The sequence below is a fragment of the Gossypium raimondii genome, chromosome 6 (assembly GCF_025698545.1).
Source record: "Gossypium raimondii isolate GPD5lz chromosome 6, ASM2569854v1, whole genome shotgun sequence".
Classification (NCBI taxonomy): domain Eukaryota; kingdom Viridiplantae; phylum Streptophyta; class Magnoliopsida; order Malvales; family Malvaceae; genus Gossypium; species Gossypium raimondii.
The window spans coordinates 16,938,876-16,961,861 of NC_068570.1; the positions used below are offsets into that span (position 1 = coordinate 16,938,876).

At 34.6% G+C, this 22,986-nt stretch overlaps 2 protein-coding genes across 3 annotated transcripts; both read left to right on the forward strand.

Annotated features, from left to right (window-relative positions):
* The first annotated feature begins 13,912 nt into the window (after nucleotides 1–13,912).
* Nucleotides 13,913–15,581, forward strand: LOC105772700 (ankyrin repeat-containing protein BDA1). Its single transcript, XM_012594115.2, has 2 exons — nucleotides 13,913–14,491; nucleotides 14,591–15,581. Exons 1-2 carry the CDS (start codon nucleotides 13,913–13,915, stop codon nucleotides 15,407–15,409), a joined length of 1,398 nt encoding a protein of 465 aa, XP_012449569.1. The 3' UTR covers nucleotides 15,410–15,581.
* Nucleotides 15,582–15,949: 368 nt separating this feature from the next.
* On the forward strand, nucleotides 15,950–16,858 carry LOC105772702 (17.6 kDa class II heat shock protein). Of its 2 annotated transcripts, XM_052632271.1 has the most exons (2): nucleotides 15,950–16,196; nucleotides 16,289–16,858. In XM_052632271.1, the coding sequence occupies exon 2, from the start codon at nucleotides 16,332–16,334 to the stop codon at nucleotides 16,755–16,757; it is 426 nt and encodes a 141-aa protein (XP_052488231.1). In that variant the 5' UTR covers nucleotides 15,950–16,196; nucleotides 16,289–16,331; the 3' UTR covers nucleotides 16,758–16,858. The 2 variants fall into 2 exon arrangements, with proteins under 2 accessions (XP_052488231.1, XP_012449570.1); XM_012594116.2 differs by having other exon boundaries at nucleotides 15,953–16,858.
* The last annotated feature ends 6,128 nt before the right edge of the window (nucleotides 16,859–22,986 follow it).

Genomic DNA, 22,986 nt, shown 5'->3' on the forward strand with positions numbered 1-22,986 from the left:
ATTATTAGTATATACTTTAGCTCGTCAATTATTGTTTTGTGTTGTATATTAACATCCCATCGTTTCAATCTAAAATATTTAGTTTTATTAAAGCATTATAACCCCTTTTTACGAAAGTTTTCAAAGATAGCGCGGAGTTCGGTATTTGGAATCTTCGAGAGAATGGAGCCCTAACGTATTGGGTTCCAATTTTCCTCGTCGAATCTGAATAATTGAAAATTCTCTCTAATCAAAACGCGTAAACCAAAACTCATTTTCGGGAATTCGATACGACGTGTCCTAACGTATTGGATGTGACGTGTCGTTTTCTCGAAATGAAGATTTTAATAATAATAAGGGCTATATTCAATGCTAGGAATTTTGAGAAATTGTACCCTAACGTATTGGGTTTCATTTTTTCATCTGACTTAAAGCAATCGAATATCCCTTTTTTAACTTCACCGCAAGAGTTTTGTAAATCAAAAGACAAGCTTGTTCTCGAGGACTAAAATGTCGTGTCCTAATGTATTGGGTGTAACATTTTATTACTCTGAGACGAGAAGGTCTTTAACATTCGTTTCGATTTATCCAAGCACCTTTTATAAAATTAACATTAATAAAAAGGAAGGATCGTATTTTTAAAATTTTTTAAAATTCTCGACACTAAGACATAAAATAATCAATTCGGTACCAATTTTGGGCGTTACGAGGGTGCTAACCCTTCCTCGTACGTAACCGACTCCTGAACCTATTTTCTCAAAATTCGTAGACCTAAAATCGTTTCTAAGGTGATCCGATCACACCTCTTTAAAAAGATCGGTGGCGACTCCCAAACTTGCGTTTTTAAGTTGACTGCTACGAATTTTTTTTTGTTTTTTTTTTAAAAAAAGGGGGTGTTTTCGACAGTTTGTAAACATGTTTGATTAGTGTTCATAAACGATTAACTCAAATGAGTTTAAACTAAACTTGAACCGAGCTGAAACATCGTTATTTTATACGGACCGAATTCAAACATAATATTAGTACATGAATAATTTAAAAAAAAAACAAATGATTTACACCATTGCCAGACCTAAAACCACAACTGAAAAGTTTTCCACTAAAAAGAAAAATATAAATGGATTTGAATGCTAGTTAAAATAATAAAGATGTAACAAAACAGTGGTCATGATATCAGTTTATAGAAAAAGCAGATCTGTAAAGTTCTACTCACATCAATCCCACAATCTATGAACGAAATGGACGATGAAAGAAAACATCCTAAGCAATAGAAATCATCCACATATTTATAATTTACTGTATTTTGATTATTCAACTTCGTAATTTTCTTTTTCTAATACTGGTACCATTTTTTTAATTACCATAATAATAAAATCATTTTTAAATATTTATCTATTTTATCTTAATTTAAAAATTATTAAATTTAGCTCTCAACTTTATATAACTTGTCAATTTAGTCCTAGTTCTAAAAAATTAAAATTGAAATATTTTTGATAAAAGAAATGCTTAAAATTAGAAAAATTTAGACTGGTTTCTTGAAAACATTTTATTTTTTATTTTCTATTTTTTAAAATTGAAAACCACATTTACTAAATAAATATAAATTTTGTTTTCAATAATAAAAATATGTTTGGTACCTACTTTTTTTTTTAATTACATTTTTCTGGATTCGTACCAAAGTACCGAATTTAACTCTTGAAAAAATATATACTTTTGCAAGAAATTTCATGGTTGAGTTTTTTGTTGCTGCTTGCCACTGGAATCGATATTACATTTTGGTTAAATTTTATTAGTACTCTCCGTATTTTGCGAAAGTTACGGATTTACTATTTATGCTTTAATTTGTTCATTTTTAGTCCCTATATCTTTCAAATTCTAAAATTTCAATCCTCACCAGACAAAGATGGTTAATTCATTAAGTTATGTTATTTTCAAAGTCTGATGCGACACACATAGTATCATATGTATAATGTCATGTCAACTTGTTATTTTCATATGTTACTAACTAAAAATTGAGTTAATGGATTAACAATTTTCATTTATGTAACTATTAAAATTTTAAATTTTAAAAAGTATAAAGATTTAGAATGATCCAATTGGAGAAAATAGACTAAATCTACAATTGCACGCATGGTATAAGATTAGCAATTGAATTTAACCAAATGGATTCAACTAATACTATTTGAATTAGGAATAAAACTTCAAATTTTGAAAAGTAATAATAATTAAAATTGATCGACTTGAAAAGTACATAAACTAAAATTGATCAAATTAAAGTATAAAACTAAAACAAAGTACAGAAACTAATACCAAAATATAACATAACTTTTAGCAGGACAATATAAAGAAAAGGCATATTGAAGGTTGTAAGTTACATAATAATAAAATTGAGTATTTAAAGTTTTTCTTGGAAAGAAAATTAGAAAGATATAAAATTGAATTAGTAAAAAATTGAAGAACTCAAGTGCCAACTCCTTTTATACCTTCAAGTATATTACAATTTTCTTTAGTTGAAAAAATGAGAGGAAAGAAAGAAATAATGCTTAATTTTGAACTAGCATATACTCCTTTTTCTTTTTTTTCTTCTCTTATCATCCTAATTTGAAAGATTTTTTTTACCTAAATAATATAAAATAAAATAATTAATTACGAAAAAGATATGGAAAGCAGATTAATTACGAAAATAGGCATTTGCTACGGTGTTATGATGGTGTTGCTTGACAAATTGGTAGCACCAAACTGAAATATGATGATCTAAAATATTCAAGGACCTGATATGTAAATTTCCCGTTTTGGTTGGCAGTGAAAAAAAATAAAGGCTTTAAGGGTGCACCTTGACTACCAAACTTTAAATGGGTAAATTTTTCACAAGCCCTCTTATTTATTATTTTTTATTCCCCTTTAACACCAAAAATAAATAGAATAAATAAAATTTTTCGAGATTGTTCAAGGTCTCCCGGTGATATTCATTGCTTCCATGGAGAAATTGAAGCGAGCAATGTTCATGTCGACCCTCAATAGCTTCTCGATCATAAGTACTGATCGTGATGCCAAACTCAGAGTGCAAATGATTTTGGTTCTAGCGATACAGCCATCATTTGGAAGCTCCTTCAAGATCACATCAATGTCGATATTCACCATTTCCCTTTTTATTTGCTCGAATTAAAAATTTGCTCTGTTGCACCCATTATCAATTAAAAAAGATTAAAAGTCACCAATGAAAAAGATTGGAGAAGAAAACCCGGGTGAAGAAACATTGAGATAAATAGAATGGGGTTAAAGTAGAATTGGTGAGAGAGATCAAATGAGGTAAATACATAGATGATTTTTAATATATATATATATATATATATATATATATATATATATAAAATCAACTATGAACAAATTACAAGCAAACAAAAATAAAAATAATTTTTTTATGTGGAGTTAAATTGAGAAATGAGATACTATACCTTAAAAATCAAAAGGAAAAACGAAAAAGAGTGAATTTTGAATAACAGAACAGTGAGGAAAAATATTTTTTTGAAAAATAAATAAAAAAATTTGTGTTAAAAAGGAATAAAATAAAATAATAAATAAGAAGAGTTTATGAAGCAATTTACTCATTTAAAGTTTGGTCTTGCGGAAGCACCCTTGAAGCCTTAAAACCTCTTTTCAATTGTCAACCAAAACAGGAAATTTACCTATTAAGTCTCTAAATATTTTAGGTCATCACATTTCAGTTTAGTGTCACCAATATGTCAGGTGGCAACATCAAAACACTGTAGCAAATGCTTATTTTTGTAATTAATTCATTTTCCATATCCCTTTTGTAATTTATTATTATTTTTATATTATTTGAGTAAAAAAAACTCAAATTAAAATGATCAATTTTTATGCAATAACATGGAAATTTTAATATTTTACTTCCTACTAATCACATTCAAAATTTATTTATTTTTTCACTCACCCTAAAAGTTGTATAATAAATGTAGAATATGCGCAAGAGTGTCCGTGTTTTTAAGGCTTTATTTAAGAGTGTAAAAAAGAAAATAAATTGTGGCGGAAAAGAGATGTTATGGTTGAGTGAAATGTCTGCGATTCTGAATCATGATGTTCTTTCTTCTTTTGGTTGATGGAATGGGCTTCAATTACAAACTCATGTTCTTGACTTCAAATTTTTTAAATTAAAAAGTTAAAAGGCTAAATTTATTGGGCAATTTATTAGAAAAAGTCTTTTTTTCAAAATTTACCGAAATGGGCCGATTTTTTGATTATTTACCGGAATGGACCATTTTCCGGGAAATCGCGCCCACGTCAGCGCGATGTCAGAGTAAATGGCAGGAGGTCGCGTCCACGACAGCGCGATCTGCTGACGTGGAAGGAAATCGCGTCCTTGACGCGACCTTCTCCGCGCGTGAACAGTACCCCCAATGGTCAAAACAATATATATATAAATACCCTCGACCCCTTTATTTTTTTTCACAAACAAATCCTATCTAATTTTTTCTCTCTAATCCTCTCAATTTCCTTCCAAAATTCTCTCAAACTCATATTTAATTTTAATTTCCTTCCAAAATTCTCTCAAATCCATTTTTTAAAATAATTATAATTTTTATATTTTTTAAAATAATTTTAAATTTTTATATTTTCATCAATGGCGGATCATTGACTCGTCTTGATAGCAATCACATATCGGTGGAGCAAATGAAAATGGTAAGTATTAAATTTAATTTGTAATTATTATTTAAGATTTTTTATTTATGTATTTTAGATAATTATTAATTTATTGTTTGTTATAAAAGTCTAAAGATCGGGTATTGGAATGCCATATCCGAATATGCATGCTCCTCCATCACCGTTAGTAGAGAACTACTCATGGAAGCGGGTTTTTGGCACGTATGCATCAGAGGTCGGGATTCAAGTTGGACCCGAAACTGATTAGTACGTTGATCGAGAGGTGGAGACCCGAGACGCACACATTTCATCTTCCATGTGGAGAGTGCACTATCACTCTAGAAGATGTCAGCATGCATTTGGGATTGTCGGTGGAAGGGTACCCAATCACAGGGTCTGCCCAATCTAGCAATTGGGAGGCGGTGTGCTACAAGCTTTTGGGTGCTATTCCGAAAAAAATGGATGGAGGTAAGGTCAAGATGGGCTGGTTACGTGCCACCTTCCCCAAGTCGAATGTAAATTCAACCGAAATCGAAAGAATTCGATATGCTCGATCATACATTCTTCAAATAATTGGAGGTTATCTGATGCCGGACACGTCACGGAGCCGTGTACATCTAAGGTAGTTGTTAAAACTCGTTGATTTTAGAGGAGCCGGTGAATTTAGTTGGGGGTCTGCCGTCTTGGCAACATTATATCGGGAGATGTGCGGGGCGACGCGACCGAGGAGAGCAAACATCGGAGGTTGCCTTTCACTACTGCAATCATGGGCACGGTTTTGCTTTCCATTTCTACGTCCTCGAGTGAACCACCCATATACATTCCCACTTGTAACGAGGTAAATTTTATATTACATTTTTGAATTATTATGTAGATTTATACAATAAAAGTATGCTAAAAATTTATTTAATTAGGTGGAACCATCCGGCAAGTTTTCGTGGATTACCGTCTGAACTTGAAGATATACGGCTTCTATTGGACCAACGGTCGGAAGCAGAAGTAAGTATTATTGCAAATAGATATTTCCATACATTTGCTAGTTGATTGATATTTAGTATTATGTATATAACTAATATTTCTATCATGTTCATATAGTTTCAATGGACACCATACGAGGATCCGGCAATTCGGGCAGTAATCCCGGAAGAGTTTTTACAAAATCCGGACGCTTGGCACGTGAAAGTGGTGTTGATCAACTATGAAACCGTGGAGCCCCACCAGACAAACAGAGTGCTAAGACAGTTTGGATGTAGACAACCGATTCCTGCGGACCCTGAGGAGTTTGACGAGCACCACAAAATCGACCTTCGGCAATTAGGTACGGATTGGACTAGATACTGGTCCGACTACATGGAAATGTGGGAAAATCGGCATGAATATCTACCTACTCGGGAAGCAATCATCGTTCCAGAGTTAGCGTGTGTTCCAGAATACATGCCATGGTTTAGGATCCATGGCAAGCCGTATTTACTTACGCCAGAGGAGAGGCAACGGCAATTACGTCTCGGAAGGGAAAGGCGTGGGCCTCTAAATCCAAGAGGAGAAGACTTCGAAGGCAGCCCCTCAACGAGGCCCAGACATTCACCCGGCGCATCATCAACGGGCATGCAATCACCGGCCCCAACGAGAGCACCGACGCAGTCACCTGACGCAGCAATTCAACAGATGATACCCACGCAACCGCCTTTCCCTATGATGCCAGGTATGTTTCTTAGCCCTTATATGTACCCTAACCCTTACATGTATCCATTTCCGAATACTATGGTAGGTTGGAGCCAAATGCCCGGTTCAGCTCCATTTCCTGTTATGCCGAGCGGACCGTCGATATCTAGGCCAGCGGCGCAGAAGGGATCGACTATGCCTTCGGGGAGCTCTCCTTTTTACCAATCGCCAGCAACGTATGGCTTTCAAACATTGTCGCCGTTCATGATGCAAACACTTCCACATACACTATTCTTTGAAGGTGGATCATTGTCCCAAGTCCGACAACCAGATGCGGAATCGGAAGAACCACAACCACCACCGGAGGAAGGACCATAATCACCACCAGAGGAAGAACAACCGCCGCCGGAAGCTAGAGGAAGGAGGAATCCAGCGCGCAACCGTCGACGGCCGCCATGTGGAACCGAATCCCCCGGTCATAGACATTGATTGCCGTATTTAATTTTATTATTTGATGTAATAAAATAGAAGTTTATTTTATGTAATACGCATAGAAATTTTTTAAGAAAATTATTTGATATAATAAAATAAAACCCTAATTTAATTGAAAACTCTAACCAAACACTAACCTAAATTAATTAAAAAACCTAATCTAACCTAAATTAACTAAAACCCTAACCTAACCCTAACCTAAATTAACTAAAAACCCTAATCTAACCTAAATTAATTAAAAACCTAATCTAACCTAAATTAATTTAAAACCCTAACCCTAACCTAAATTAATTAAAAACCTAATCTAACCTAAATTAACTAAAACCCTAACCTAACCCTAACCTAAATTAACTAAAACCCTAATCTAACCTAAATTAATTAAAACTCTAATCTAACCTAAATTATTTTAAAACCCTAATCTAACCTAAATTAATTTAAAACCCTAACCCTAACCTAAATTAATTAAAAACCTAATCTAACCTAAATTAACTAAAACCCTAACCTAACCTAACCTAAATTAACTAAAAACCCTAACCTAACCCTAACCTAAATTAACTAAAACCCTAATCTAACTTAAATTAATTAAAGACCCTAACCTAACCTAACCTAAATTAACTAAAACCCTAATCTAACCTAAATTAATTTAAAACCCAACCCTAACCTAAATTAATTAAAAACCTAATCTAACCTAAATTAACTAAAACCCTAACCTAACCTAACCTAAATTAACTAAAACCCTAATCTAACCTAAATTAATTAAAACCCTAATCTAACCTAAATTATTTTAAAACCTAATCTAACCTAAATTAATTTAAAACCCTAACCCTAACATAAATTAATTAAAAACCTAATCTAACCTAAATTAACTAAAACCTAACCTAACCTAACCTAAATTAATTAAAACCTAATCTAACCTAAATTAATTAAAACCCTAATCTAACCTAAATTAATTTAAAACCATAATCTAACCTAAATTAATTTAAAACCTTAACCCTAACCTAAATTAATTAAAAACCTAATCTAACCTAAATTAACTAAAAACCTAATCTAACCAAAATTAATTTAAAACCCTAATCTAACCTAAATTAATTAAAATCCTAAACCTAACCTAAATTAATTAAAACCCAAAACTAACCTAAATTTTTTGGCTTAATAATTTTACATATTTTTTGGCTTAATAATTTTACATATTTTGAACACTTTAATAACCATTAACACAATTTTTGGACTTAATAATTTGAGATTATTTGATAAATTTTTCTAACCATTAAAAAATTGTTTTGGCTTAATAATTTTACATAATTTTACATAATGTTAGATCCGGTAAAATGTTTTGATTGGTACTAACAATTAAGAATTAAACTAATTTGATAATTTTACTAACAATTTATACAATTATCAATTAATAATTGAAGAAAATATATTTTTTCTAAAATTACATTCAGCTATTGCGATTAGGGCATGATCGACTTGTATGGCCTGGGTTCCTACACCATCCGCACAACTTCTGCTGACTGGATGTTTCTCGGATATCCATATTGTTCCGTATTCTAGTGGAGCAAGGTCGACCCTTTGGTTTGCGACGCAATTCTCTATCCGATAACAGCTTAGAAGGAGCAAGAGATACGAGCGGCCACTTACGTTCATCTGGGACCGGTGGGAAAACATGTCTCCAAATGTTGTACATGTTTTCTAGTTTGTACACTTCGTCCACATAACTCATTGGATCCAGACGAAGTTTCTGGCAAGCTGCAATAACATGAGCACATGGATAACGAAGTGCATCAAACTTCCCACAGTCACAAGTCCTGTTTCGCAAGTGTACACAATACTACCCGCCAACAACACCTTGGTGCGATCTGTCAAACTCCGTCACGCGAAACCATAAATTGTCTCGATCGTGACACACTGTGTGCATGATGTTTGCCCTCGCCTTCGCCTTGTTAATTTCTTGAACCACCTTATTGCATCATACATGGCCACCTTGCATCTGGCCAGCATAAGTTGCTGCTCGCTTTGGAAATAGCGCCGCCAAACGGAAATATGTCTCTCGCACAACCGATGTTATCGGTAGATGGCGCGTTCCTTTAAAAACAGAATTTATGCATTCAGCCAGGTTCGACGTCATATGGCCATATCGTAGGCCTCCATCGTATGCTTGTGTTCACTGTTCGAAATGTATGTTACAGAGGTAGTCCGCCCCCTCTCCATTTTGGGATCGTAAAATTGCCAACATCTCCTGAAAACGATCTTTATTTATTTCATACCTTGCCAATTGGAAGATAATAGCGAATATTTTATACCACTTCTACCAATAAAACTAATTCAAATTGACAAACGAAATAATACAGTTATAAACTAAATACCCATGTTGATAACTTGTCGCCGTTCGCTCTTGGATGGATATTGCCTGTAGTAGTTCGAAGCAACGTGTCTTAGGCAATATTTATGGTGTGTACGCTGCCACAAGCTTCCCTCTCGATCAAATGCAGCTAGTATATCGGCGCCCCGATCCGAAATAACACAGATATCGGGTTGAAGCGGACATGCCTCCTTAATCTAGAGAAAGAAATCCGGTCATCGATGACTCCGGTGTTATTGCAAATGCAATTGGAAGAATTCTCCCAGCGCCGTCCTGTGCCACTGCAACCAATAGCCGATGAGTATACTTACCGAACATAAAGGTACCGTCAATTTGTACCAACGGCTTGCAATATGGAAATGCGTCTCAGCATTGCTTAAAGGTCCAAATTAGGCGTTTGAACACTTGACATCCACGTAGCAATCGGCCGTTGTAGTACGCATGTTCCGTTTCAAGGTCTGTGATGGCACCTGGGACGTATCTCTCTAGCACCTGACACCACTGCCATACTTCATTATATGAGACGTCCCACCCACTATGCATCTTCTCCAACGCCTTTTGCTTAGATATCCAAGCCTTGCGGTAAGAGGGCGTATACCCCATTTGGCTACGGATATTGGCAATTATCACCGGCACTGAAGTCCTGGGATCTGCTTTTATCGTGGGCATTATCAAGCTAGCTAACATAGCTGAATCCATTTTGGGATGATCTTGTGAAACACCTACAGAAGGAGTACATTAGATAATGCAACATTGCAAAATAAAATTATTATTCAGATACATTCAATCCTGTACCTACAGCACATGTATGTGGACCTTTGTACTTTTTGATCTCCCACAACCCCGTCATTTTCCTTAACGAGGCGACGATTTTTCATGAACATGTGCCGTCTTGCACTGCACACTTCGCCTCAAACTTATCAAATTTTGATTTAACGACGTGGTAATTAACGCCGTTTTTGATGCTATGCTGTTTCAAAGCACCAATAAAACTATCCTTGTTGGTAAACTGATTACCAACTTCAAGTTCATCGTAATCTACCCCCAAACTTGTACGATCACGCAACCGGTGTGGTAGATCTGGAAACTCTAACGCATCATCTGCTGACAGATCGACATTATGCATGTGGGCTGGAGGTGAGTATGCTCTGAAACGTGGATTTTCTTCATCATCGAACTCCTTTCAAGCATCTTCACCTTCGTTGGAATAGGCTCGGTTCGAAAATAATCCCACTTCGCACCATCCGGCCCGGGCTCTCGAGGTGGATCCACATCGGAGTCATCTTCTAACCCACAATCATCTGCAGCGTACGACATCCCCTCACCGGTTGACGTCGTAGGTAGTACGTCATCCCTTCTTCTGGGCATTTGATAACGTCCCCAATTGGATGTAGATTGCCATCCACTAGAACTTGATGCGTTCCCGACGTATTTCAAAGATCAAACGTCGAGCCACCGACGTACATGTCCCATCCACCAACAGAGTGTCTTACGGGGGATGTGCATTCGACACCTCTACCGAACATGGGTTGTTCCGTATTTTGTAACCCGGTTACCGAGTGTCGGCCAGGGGTCGTGTATACATCTCGAACACCGGACGGAAGTATATCAGTTGGCGACGTAAATTGTACATATAACTCAATATAAGTTGCTCCACTAGCAAGATGAGTCTGCACCATTGCCTCCAAGCTACGAGCACCTTTTATGTCGAACGAGTCATATGTCACCGGATCAACACAAGAACAAAATCGATACGTGATTGACAGAACTTTCATTGGCGTCGTTCCGAAGATTTTACGCCTAATTCTTTTACGAAGTTCTGTCAAATCTATGTTCTGGTTAAATGACAGTCGCACCGTATTCTCCGACAAAAAGACAACACCATTCTCGGTGTGGCAAACCTCACCATCATAGTAAATAACAGCACTAATACGTTCACTCATTTTGAAACTCTAACTTTCTTAGGCTCTCTAAATTGTTTCTGCTATGACTTATGAATTCTAACAACATGTTCTGCCTAATTTATAGCCTCATTAAACTTGTTATCAGAGCAAAATCGCCCCCACAGGCGATTTCTAATTCTTCTCAAATAGCATCCTCGAGAAACGATTTTATACTATTTGCTCGAAACATCGAAAAAAATTATTTCTTACATGACTCATCAGAGCAAAATCGCGTCCACGAGGGCACGATTTCACAATTTCTTCTCAAATAGCATCCTGGTAGAAGCGATTTTATACTATTTGACTAGAGACGTCAACTCGAAATAATTTTTTCCGGGACCCCTAAACCCTAAAAAGCCTGCACCCTAAACCCTAAAAGCCAGAAAACCCAAACGTGAAATCAACGTCGAAATCGCGCTGACGTGGGCGCGATTTCCCGGAAAATGGTTCATTCCGGTAAATAATCAAAAAATCAACCCATTTCGGTAAATTTTGAAAAAAAACGGCTTTTTCTGGTAAATTGCCCAAATTTATTTGTATTTTTTTAATTAGAATCGAATTAATAGAACCGGAAAATATTAAAGAACTAAATTTATTATTATATCAATAAAAAAAGACATCAGCGTTGTGTCAATAAATTAAGGGTAGTTTCTCTTTTGATTACTTAATTTAAAATATTTTCAATTTTATCATCAACGTTTTAAAATTTTAGTCACTCATCATTAAATATTTAATGAAGAGTTGACTTGAGCCTTTGTTCATTGGTCTAATACTAAATTTAGCATTTTAATATTTATACATTTTCAAATTGATCATAAATTTAAAAATTCAATAAATTTAGCTCTCAATATTTACAAAATTTGTAATTTAATTCTAATTCTAAAAATTTATTTAAAGAAACTTTTATTTTAGTTGAAGAATTCATACTGAATGTGTTGTCGATGAAAAGACGGAATGCAGCATATGGGAAAGCTCATTTGTAGTCATTTGGGTGCAAGAATGTACTCAGAAGTCAGAACCAAAACCTTGATTTTTCATATTTTAAATTACTTTAAAATATTTTTCCTTTAATTTAAAAAATTTGTAAATATTAACTGTTAAATTTATTGAAATTTGGCTTAATATTGTAAAAAGTCCTCAATTTTTTTTTTAAAAAAAAGCAATTAATCCCCTACCTTTTTTTGCACTTATTTGGGTACTTGAACTTTCAAAATGCATTAAAAATGCCCTCAAGCCTTTTCAAAAAAAGCAATTAAGCCCCTACTCTTTTTTTTTTTGCACTCAATTGGGTACTTGAACTTTCAAAATGCATCAAAAAGTCCCTCAAATTTTTCAAAAAAATAATTAATCCCGCTTTTGTTAAAAATAAGAAAAAAATTATAAAAATTAAAATCACTAAAACTATAAATATTATTAAATTTTAATGAAAATTCAAATATTAAAAATTTATTAAAATTAGAAAAAAATCGTAAAAATATAAAATTGGAAAATTTTATAAAATCGTAAAAAAATATAAAATATATAGAAATATAAAAAATTATAAAATTTTATAAAGTTGAAAGAAAATTATACAAAATGTAAAGAAATATAAAATTTGTAAAAAATTTATAAAAATTATCGTATCAAAAGAAGCATTTTATAATTTTTCTATAACTTTTATTAATTTTTATTTTATTTTATCATTTTCGCCACATGTCACTAATTGTCTTTGTGACATGTGATGACTTTAATTGAAAAAAAACTAGGGGTCGTTAATTTTTTTATAATTTTTATAAAATTTTACATTTTTTAAAGATTTTTATAAAAAATTCTAATTTTTAATAATTTTTCTAAAATTTTTTATGTTTTATATATTTTTTTCTAATTTTTAATAAGGGCAAGGGCTTAATTGCTTTTTTTGAAAAAATTTTAGGGTCTTTTTGATGCTTTTGAAAGTTCAAGTATCCAATTGAGTGGAAAAAAAAAAGCAGAGGCTTAATTGCTTTTTTTGAAGAAGTTTGAGGGCCTTTTTGATCCACTTTTGAAAGTTCAAATGCTCAATTGAGTGCAAAAGAAAGAAGGAGCTTAATTGTTTTTTTTTTTTTTTGAAAAAGTTTGAGGGCTTTTTACAGCCATAAGCCTTGAATTTTTTAGAATTAGAACTAAATGAAAACTTGTGTCAGTATTAAGGGGTTAAATTGATTGAATTTTTAGATTTAAGATCCAATTGATGAATTAGGCTAATAGAAAAAAGAAAAAAAGATTCACGTCAAGTTTGGGTTAGGTATTTAAAGGTGAGTGATTAAAATTTTAAATTTAAAAAATGCTGATGAAAATTTTGAAAGACGAAAATAAAATCTACCAAAAACTTTTATGATTTCTTGCCTGAGATGCAAAATTCATATTTGCTGATAACTGAAGTGTTACTCTGCAAACCTTATAAACCCATTTAATTTATAACTAACACTGTTTCCCTTTCCAAGCTGAGTTTATAAGGAGAAGAAAAACAAAGGAGCCGCATAGCCATTTTTGCATCTAAATTTGATAGAAGATGAGGTGGTTAGAATATTTTTAGTCGACTCTATTCAGTAACACCTGTGCTCTCTGAAATATAAAAACTCGTTTTATATTGACCCAAGTTTATTTTTTCAGAGATAATCCCCTCCCCGTCCCCGGTATAATCCCCGTCCCATGTTTCTTGTTCAACTTGAGTTCTTTTTATATAAACTAAACCAATGGTTTTGCACACATCACCGTGAAAGCAATGTCTTATTTGACTTTATAACTCTTTCATCTGCAACTTCTGCCTAATAATCCCCCATCACATACAGCCAAAATGGCAGAAATATTGGAAAGCAAGCTTTATGAAGCAGCAGCAGCAGGGAACGTAACTATTTTCTTAGAATTAATTCGACAGGATCACTTGCTTCTTGATAGAGTGCTGGTTAATTATGCCATTGAGACTCCTTTACATGTTGCAGCAATACTTGGACATACAGATTTTGTGAAGGAGATTATACAAAGGAAGCCAGAGTTCACTAGAGAACTAGATTCAAGGGGTTCATCACCTCTCCACTTGGCATCAGCCAAAGGGTATGTTGACATAGTTAAAGCATTGCTATTTGTAAACCCTGACATGTGCCTGGCTGTGGATATAGAAGAAAGAAACCCTCTTCATCTTGCAGCCATGAAAGGCCAGGTTCATGTTTTGAATGAGCTAGTCCGTCTTAGACCGCAAGCGGCTCGAGTCACAGTGTCATGGGGAGAGACCATATTGCATTTGTGTGTCAAGTATGGACAATTAGAGTCTTTCAAGGCATTGGTTGAAGTCATGAACAACCAAGAATTTGTGAATGCTAAAGATGATTATGGCATGACAGTTCTGCACCTAGCTGTTGCTTACAAGCAAATTGAGGTATGGATTAGATTGCATCACCATAATATTTCAGCTTTAAGCTTTTTGTTGCTTTTGGTGATGGTATTAATCTTATGTATTCTGATCAAAATTGCGCAGACAATAAAATTTTTGCTTACCAGTACCAGCGTTGAAGTAAATGGTCTAAATGCAAATGGTTTAACTGCAATGGACGTTCTTGCACAAAGTAGGAGAGGATTGAAAGACTTTGACATTGCCGAGTCCCTTCGAGATGCCGGAGCTATAAGAGCCGCAGAAATTTTGCATTGGAAGACTGAAACAACACCTCTAATTGCTCAAAATGTTGCAACCAACCAACCAGACACACAACATCAGTGGGTGCAAAAGACTTACAAGAAGGAAGATTGGCTAACAAGAAAACGAGATTCATTGATGGTGGTGGCATCACTTATGGCAACAATGTCTTTCCAAGCTGGACTAACCCCTCCTGGTGGTTTATGGCAAGATGATTTCACAGGAACAGCCACCGAGAGATCTCACGAAACAGGACATTCAATAATAGCAGATACGAACCAAAGCTATTATACTCAGTACCTTGCTGCCAACACAATAAGTTTCATGGCATCGATGAGCATCATCTTGCTGCTGGTTACAGGATTGCCTTTCCAGCGAAGATTTTTTATGTGGATTTTGACTGTGATTGTGTGGATTGCTATCACATCCATGGCCATTACATACAGAATTTCACTTCTTTTCATTACACCAAAATCACAGGAACTAGACGTCACTCAAGTGCTCGATTATGCTCTCAGGGCATGGCTTGCGGTGATGTCTTTTCTTCTTTTGGCTCATACCATACGCCTCACTCTAAATATTTTCAAGAAAGTAGAATATGTACTAGGGAAAAAGGAAAGGCCGCCGCCGCCATTACCGTACCCAAATAACATCGACTTCTAAGCAATCAGCTCTACTTTATCATCGCATAATCATCATAGCTAATATGTATATATATGATTCTGTAACCATATGTCAAAGGTTCACTATATGAATGAAAACCCATTTCTGTAAAAAGTTTGGAATAATGGAATTTGAATGCAAAAGTTGGAAGCTTCTTCCTAATTCATCTATATACGATGACCAGTTTCTCTAAAACATCAAATGAAGATTCATAACACTGGATTCTATAGGCCCTGTAGGAAATTTCTATGAAAATGTAGTATGATCTTCACTTGTGGGAGGTGTTTGAGATGGGATTCTTATTATATTAAAGAAACTTGCTTTCAATAAAACTTAAATTAGCTATATCATAACCTTATCTTGTTGAATCCTCAAAGAATAAAGAAACAAGCACTAAGCAAATAGATTTTTAAATGGTTAATAAGAAAGAGCAGCTTAGCTGACTCAGTAAAAGCTTATCTTTATTTATATTATCAATCCATTTTAGTTTGTTTATTTTGAGCGTGGGCTTATTTTAATGCGAATATGGTGCAGAGATTTGGGCCTAAGAAATGCAGCATAAACAGCATGCAATTTCATGGGCCCTGGAATTTATTTATCACCCAAAATAAAGATTGGAAAAGCAAAGAAAATTACAGAACTTTCATTCATCTTCTTCATAATTCTAGACACAGACAGGTCGACATGACATTACAGTTTATTGTTCTCTAGAACTCTCCACCTACTCATGCTTATCTCCTATATATACGAATCAACTCCAATCCTTGCAAATTACTCTGGAACAAACGTGGATTTTACACCTCAAAGCGTCATTTGCATTTCTTTTCCCTTGATCTTTGTCTTCGTCTATATTTTTAGAGCTTGATTCATGGATTTCAGGAACTTTGGGTTCAACTCTCCGCTGATAACAATCCTGGAAGACATGCTGGACATCCCAGAGGAGCAAGAGAAGTCGAAGAACAACCCATCTCGAGCCTACGTTCGAGACGCAAAGGCGATGGCGGCGACACCGGCCGATGTTATGGAGTACCCGACATCCTACGTGTTCATCGCGGACATGCCAGGGATAAGCCCCAGCGAGATCAAGGTGCACGTGGAAGATGAGAACGTGCTGGTGGTGTGTGGGGAACGAAAGCGAGAGAAAGAGAAAGATGAGAAAGAAGGGGTGAAATATGTGAGGATGGAGAGGAGAGTTGGGAAGTTCATGAGAAAGTTCCAGTTGCCTGATAATGCGAACATGGATAAGATTTCAGCTGTATGTCAGGATGGGGTTTTGAGAGTGACTGTGGAGAAACTGCCCCCTCCTGAACCTAAAAAGTCTAAGACCATTGAGGTCAAAGTTGCTTGAGCTTCACATGTGTTTTGAGTGGGTGTCTGTTTCAGTTTGGCTTTGGTTTGTGTGAGTATGACTATTTAAATAAAAAAATTTATAGTTTGTTTCTCGTTTAATCCCTTGTTTCTTGTTTTTTATCTACGAAAAACATTTTGTGCAGCAAAGACTGTTTAATTCATGAACTGCAGAATACGAGCTATAGTTGCATCTTATAAAGAACAAAGGATCAACTTGGTGTTAAAACTGTCAAACTGCTTTCCTTAACTTAGTATAAAGAATTTGTTTGAAGGTCTAAAAAATAAGATCTCATTATGCTTTCCTTAATTCACGAGGAACTTTCCCAAGCTGCATTGTCCTATTCGGACATCCTTTTTCTCTATAGATCTCTTATCTATTTCTATCGATCAAATCATTTAGGCAAATCCTACTCTCCACTTTTCTAGCAACCCTTTTGTCAATTACACTTGAAATTTTAGAGATATGATGAACCGTGACATACCTTTAGCCAATGATTCTACAACATCTTTAATGGATATTTTTGCTCATGTATCTTTGAAGAAAACACCCTTATGTTGCGTTTAAGGCGCTTCTATCAAATCTCACTATTTTTGCCATTTGGCAGACTTTTTTGTTTAGCACGCTTATTCGCGCTTTCAATGCACCCCCGATTATTCTGTCAACCTACTCACTGCGCAAGTTATACAAGTATCTCCCTTTTCATGCCTTGATAGACTTCTTATTCACTATCTTGGCAGACTTTGTGGTTATCATGAGTAGTACTTGCTCGCCACTGGATCATGCCATGGCTTAACAATGGTATTTTGATTTCGAAGAATCGAATAACCCTTTTCGAGGTGCCGCCTCGAAGGATCTATATAACGTTTACACGGTGTTGCCTCGAAAGATTAGTCGATAACCATCGTCGCGGTGTCGTTCCATAGAGTCGATAGACCGTCGTCACGATGTTGCTCTAGCGAGCTAGTAGATACCATTCCACGATGCCGCCTAAACTCCCTTGTATCCTCCTATCAACCCACCCATTCCTCCTTTATTCCTATTTTCATCTACCTCATCAAGGTAAATTCCCTCTATACTCCGCATAATAATATAGACATGCATTTCATACATAACATTCCAAAAACTATAGCACTAAGGAGTACACCACATTAGATACAACAATACACCGTCCTCTCATATATAACATACTTGCATTTCATATGAACACACATGTCATGCTCATTCACCATACTCATGAATCACCAAAATTTCAAACAGAGTTCATAGCAGACATAAACTTAAATCACAACACAACACTCATCCATCATTCATCCAAAAGTAGAGTATAAAAACTCATCTGAACTCATTTATCCTCGTCAACTTAGCTTGTCCAAACGCTAGAGCCTCCTTCGTCCTAGCAGTTAAGCATGAAAATCATTTATCGGTTAAACCAAAGGTGTTCAAACCTTAAAAAAATTCATAACCCATTATATAGAAACTCATTAAGAATTCTTACTCTTATTTTTCCTCTAATCCACCAGTATAGAAAGATGAGAAAGCTTATCAATTTTTCTACTTCCAGACTTCGAATCTCATGACTACTGCTCTATGCAAAACTCTCCTAAATTATTTTCTTCTTCGGAATAATCGAAGAAGATGATGTAGGTGGAAAGGATGTTGTAAGAAAAATGGAGAAAAATCCTTTTTTGGGAACATCTCTTCTCGCCTACATATATAACTCCTCTAGACGGTCTCCAAATCTTTGTTAGTCATTCATCGACAATCATTATATCTCCCATTATGGAATCAGTTGGTTCCAGCTTAACCAAACCAAAATTGAAACCCAATTAATTGCCCATCAACCACTAAAATTTCTAGATATTCCAGTAGAGCCCACCAACTTCTATTTTTTCAACTAACTTCCAAACTTCTTTTAAATTTAGGTCTTTAATGAAACTCGAGTGTGACAACTCCCCTACCCTTAAAGAAAATTTTGTCCTCAGAATTTTTTCTCGTAGTTAAATCTATAAGTAGAGCCCGTGTAATAATTCATTTATTGGGTAACTCCCTTCATAACTTAGAGGTAGGCACTTCTACCTTTCTCTGATGCCTTAGCATTGATCACTTAATTTCAGACTCACCTTAAACCCATCCTATACAAAGGGAGGACTTACCTACACTCCTTACGTAACGGGTGGTTGAATAATGATAACCTTACTGTTATGCAGGTGGAGTCTCTAGCCTACACCTTGTGCCCAAAATAACTCCACTTGGAGGATTCTTGTTGCCAAATATCGAAATGGTTGTTACTCACTAAACATGTGGTTTTGGCGAACACTCCCATTTTAGCATGCTAACAGGTTTATGAAAACCCTTCCCACAGTTGACACCTGTTAACTGTGGATTAGAGAACTCGAGCAGCCTATTCCAATTTTTATCTGAAGCTTTTCTTGGATGTTTGGGTATTTAAATTGAGACGCAGAGAAAGGAAACCCTTTCATCTGAAATAATTTCCCTCTAATTTCTTGTTAATTAAGCTTTCTTTTGAAACCCTAAGTTTCCTTTCTTTGCCTCCTCCGATTTCATTGTCTAAGTCTTACTTTTTTTTCTTCCCTTAACCACTTCTTTATATTTTTCTAGGTAATTCTTTGAGTGTCCTCTTTTTCTTTCATCTTTTCCAAAATGGTCAGGATTAAAAACAATCACATTGAGGGTAGAAGCAATCGCTACGGTAGTAGTAGGAGAGGTCATGGGGGTGGTACAAAGGGTGATGGGGTTGGGCCTAGTGGTCGCGAAGTAAGTACCCTAGTGGAGACCCTTTTCTTTCGGTGTTCAACGACCTGGGAGAAGATGATCGGACATCTAGGCATCAAGGGAATGCAAGTGCCTAACTTTGCATACGAATTCAGCATCGTCCACTGAGAATGTCAGCTAAGTGACAGTTCCGATGGTATCATCCTACCCCTCTACTTGTTCGAGGTTGGGTTTCACCTCCCACTGAATCCTTTTTTTCTATATAGTGCTTGTAACAACCCGTTTTTCAGTGGTGACGAAACAGTGTTTTGGGACCACAAATTTTCATCGTGTCGGCCCGTAAATATTATTTATAGAATATTTATCGAGTCATTAGAGTCGTATCAAAATTTGGTTAAGAAATTTTAATGTTTAGATAGCTAATTAAGGAAAAATGACTAAATTGTAAAAGGTGCAAAACTTGTTAATTATTGCATTTGGATGATTTAATGGCTTAATTATTAAATGTGGGGGGCCAATAAGGCAATTAGACCTTATATCAATTAAGTGGACGATCTAGTATGATTTTTAATGAAATTTTAGTTGATTGTAAAGGGTAAAAAAGTAAATAATCATTAAATAAACAAAAAAACAAAACATGAAATTGTCATCTTCTTCTTTAATTTTCATGTTAAAACCAAATGGTCATGATTTGTTAAGCTTGGAGAATCATCCAAGTTCAAAACATTGCATGTGAGTGATTTCTCTATCTATTTCTTGTAATTTTTATATTCTTTAGATCGTTGCAACTAGGTCCAGCTAGCCCGTACCTTCATTTTTGAATCTGTTAAAAATTTTAAAAGTTGCCATTGATGAATCTTGAATGTTTTTTTATGATAATTATGTGTTTGAAGCTTTGATTGTGGTATTTTGTTTTTTTGTGAAGTGATTTTTATTAGATTTTAATTTAAGGATTAAATTGTTAAAATGTTATATTTATATGGTTTATTGGTGATTAAGAGGTGTTTTGTGTAATTTTAAGGGCCTAAAATATCCGGCTATAATATAATTTCTAAAAATGGTCAAATTGATGATTTTCGGTTAAGGGACTAAATTACATATATTGTAAAAGTTTGGGGAAATTGTGTAAATTTAAAAACGAAAGGGTATAAAATTTAGAATAAATTGGAATATGAATTGTAAGCTAATAATTGATAAATTCTACATTTTAGATCAATACCCTATTGATTTATGTGGAAAATGAAAAATTACAGAATAACCCCTAAACTTCTGCAATTATTACAACTAAGTCCAAGTAAGTTCGTACAGATTGTAATTTAATATTTATATGAATTGTATGATGACTTGATATGAAATAGTGAATATAAATTATACTATTGATGATGTAAGTTGTTTTGGAAAATGTTATTGATATCAATGATTGGGCCGAATGAACACAAGATAGAGTACAACTGAATGATAGAGTATTATGCGAATTTGGAATGAAGATTGATGGGGAGAGCTTTATACAGTTTCCTAAGTATACCGAGGTTCAGCATTTATTGTGAAATCTCGTGTTATACTACCTTAATTTGGCATGTTATAGGGGTGGATGTATAGCCTACAGGCTAAGCACTTAGTGCCATGGCGTGTTATCGGATGGATTAGCTCTTACGAGCATTTAACATGTTTTCGGTTGGATTAGCTCTTATAAGGATTTGGCATGTTTTTAGTTGGATTGCTTGTGTACTCGTATCTGTAAGTCATTCATCAGGTCGCAAATTATTGTATTACAAATTATTTAATGATTTTGAATGGCAATACATGTATTTGACATCTTGAATTGACTTCGTTATGAATATATAAGTTTTCACAAAAATTACCATTTGAGCTTTGAATTGAATTATGCAATTCACCAATTCGACTTTGTGAATGACAGGAAACACTTGTTGTTGAGATATTTCTTATTGAATTGTTATATTTAATTTGGTAAGATTTATCGTTTCCGTACGTCGAACTTACTAAGCTTCAATAAGCTTACTTGTGTTAATTTTTGTTTCTTGTAAATAGTTTTGAAGGTTGGACGATTGGATCAGCACTCAAGTCACACTATCGATCTGATTTTGGTAGATTATGAATGTTTATTTTGGATTATATGGCATGTAATAGGCTTGTTTTGTCATTACTTTTGTTTTGGTATGTATATTTGTAAAGAGTGATCCTAAGAACAAGTTGGTAACATGAGCATCACTATATGATCTTGATGGTTATTTGGAAAATGTTTAGATAATGACTTGCTATGGATTATAAATGATGGAAGATGACTTTGATATAAACTTGTAGTATATGTATGACTAAAATGCCTATTTGAATTGTTGTGGTTTGAGGTGCCTATGATAGGCATGTTGGTTAGAAAATAGTTGTGTGAATTGGCATGTTTTGGTTGATGATTTATATTGTTATATAAGTGTGTATACTTGTGGTACCAATGAAGGTACATTGGTTAGGCACCTAAGATGGTTGAAATAACATGATTTGAGCTTGTTTGATGTCATTTTGAATAGGTTTAAAGGTAGGTAAATGTGCTACTTAGTGTCCAAGAAATCTTGAAATGGTAAACTTGACATTTAAGGTTCATTTAGGTGCACACAGCCTGGGACACGCTTGTGCCACTTGGCCGTGTGTGGCACACGGCTTGCGACACAGTCGTATGGCCTAACTCAGTGAGTTACACAGGCAAGGACACGGTCATGTGTCCTTATTTCGAAAGTTACATAGCTTGGGGCATTCCACACGGCCGTGTGTCCCCTGGTTTTGAAATTTTTCATATTTTCTTGAAATATTTTTGATTTATTTCAAATTAGTCTCGAATTGCTTATAAGCTATTTTTAGGGCCTCGAAGGCTCGATTTAAGGACCAAATGCTTAAGTTTGATATATTACGAATGAGATTAAATTATTGAATGTTATGATGATAAACGTTTTGTGGTTGATTGACCATGTTCCGTAACTCTAATCCGGCGACGAAAACGGGTTAGGGGTGTTACAATGTTGAACGAGTACGATATTACCTCCGGACAGTTCGTTGGTTCATCCTGGTGGATTATGGTTGCTTATTTCATCGACTGTAGTCTAAGAAACGATTTTACCAATTAAAGGTTACCACCCGATGTTCCTTTGTTGGAATGGTGCACTTTAGTATTCGCCAGCTAAGTGGCACTTGATTACCCAACTTTCATAAGTTTTCCTTTTAGACATAAAAAATAAAAAATCACAAATTGAGCATTGTCGTTATCAACCATTTTTATTAGATACTCATTTTAGTCTCTCAACTTTTTTCAATTTGGTCACTCATTTTATTTTTTAAAAAATTAATTTTGGTTTTTCTCCAATAAAAAGGAAATTTTGAGTTTTATATGAAATTATCTAGATTTTTATAGGAAAAACTTGGATTCTTATAGTGAAACATTATTTCTTTTTCTTTTAATTTCCTTTATTTATTTTTTAGAATTTAT

What these genes read in the sequence shown, in the direction of transcription:
- LOC105772702 (XM_012594116.2), top strand. Translation starts at nt 16,278, where the DNA reads ATGGATTTCAGGAACTTTGGGTTCAACTCTCCGCTGATAACAATCCTG.
- LOC105772700 (XM_012594115.2), top strand. Translation starts at nt 13,913, where the DNA reads ATGGCAGAAATATTGGAAAGCAAGCTTTATGAAGCAGCAGCAGCAGGG. An exon ending in TTGCTTACAAGCAAATTGAG is followed by an intron (nt 14,492 to 14,590) that starts GTATGGATTAGA and finishes AAAATTGCGCAG; the next exon opens with ACAATAAAATTTTTGCTTAC.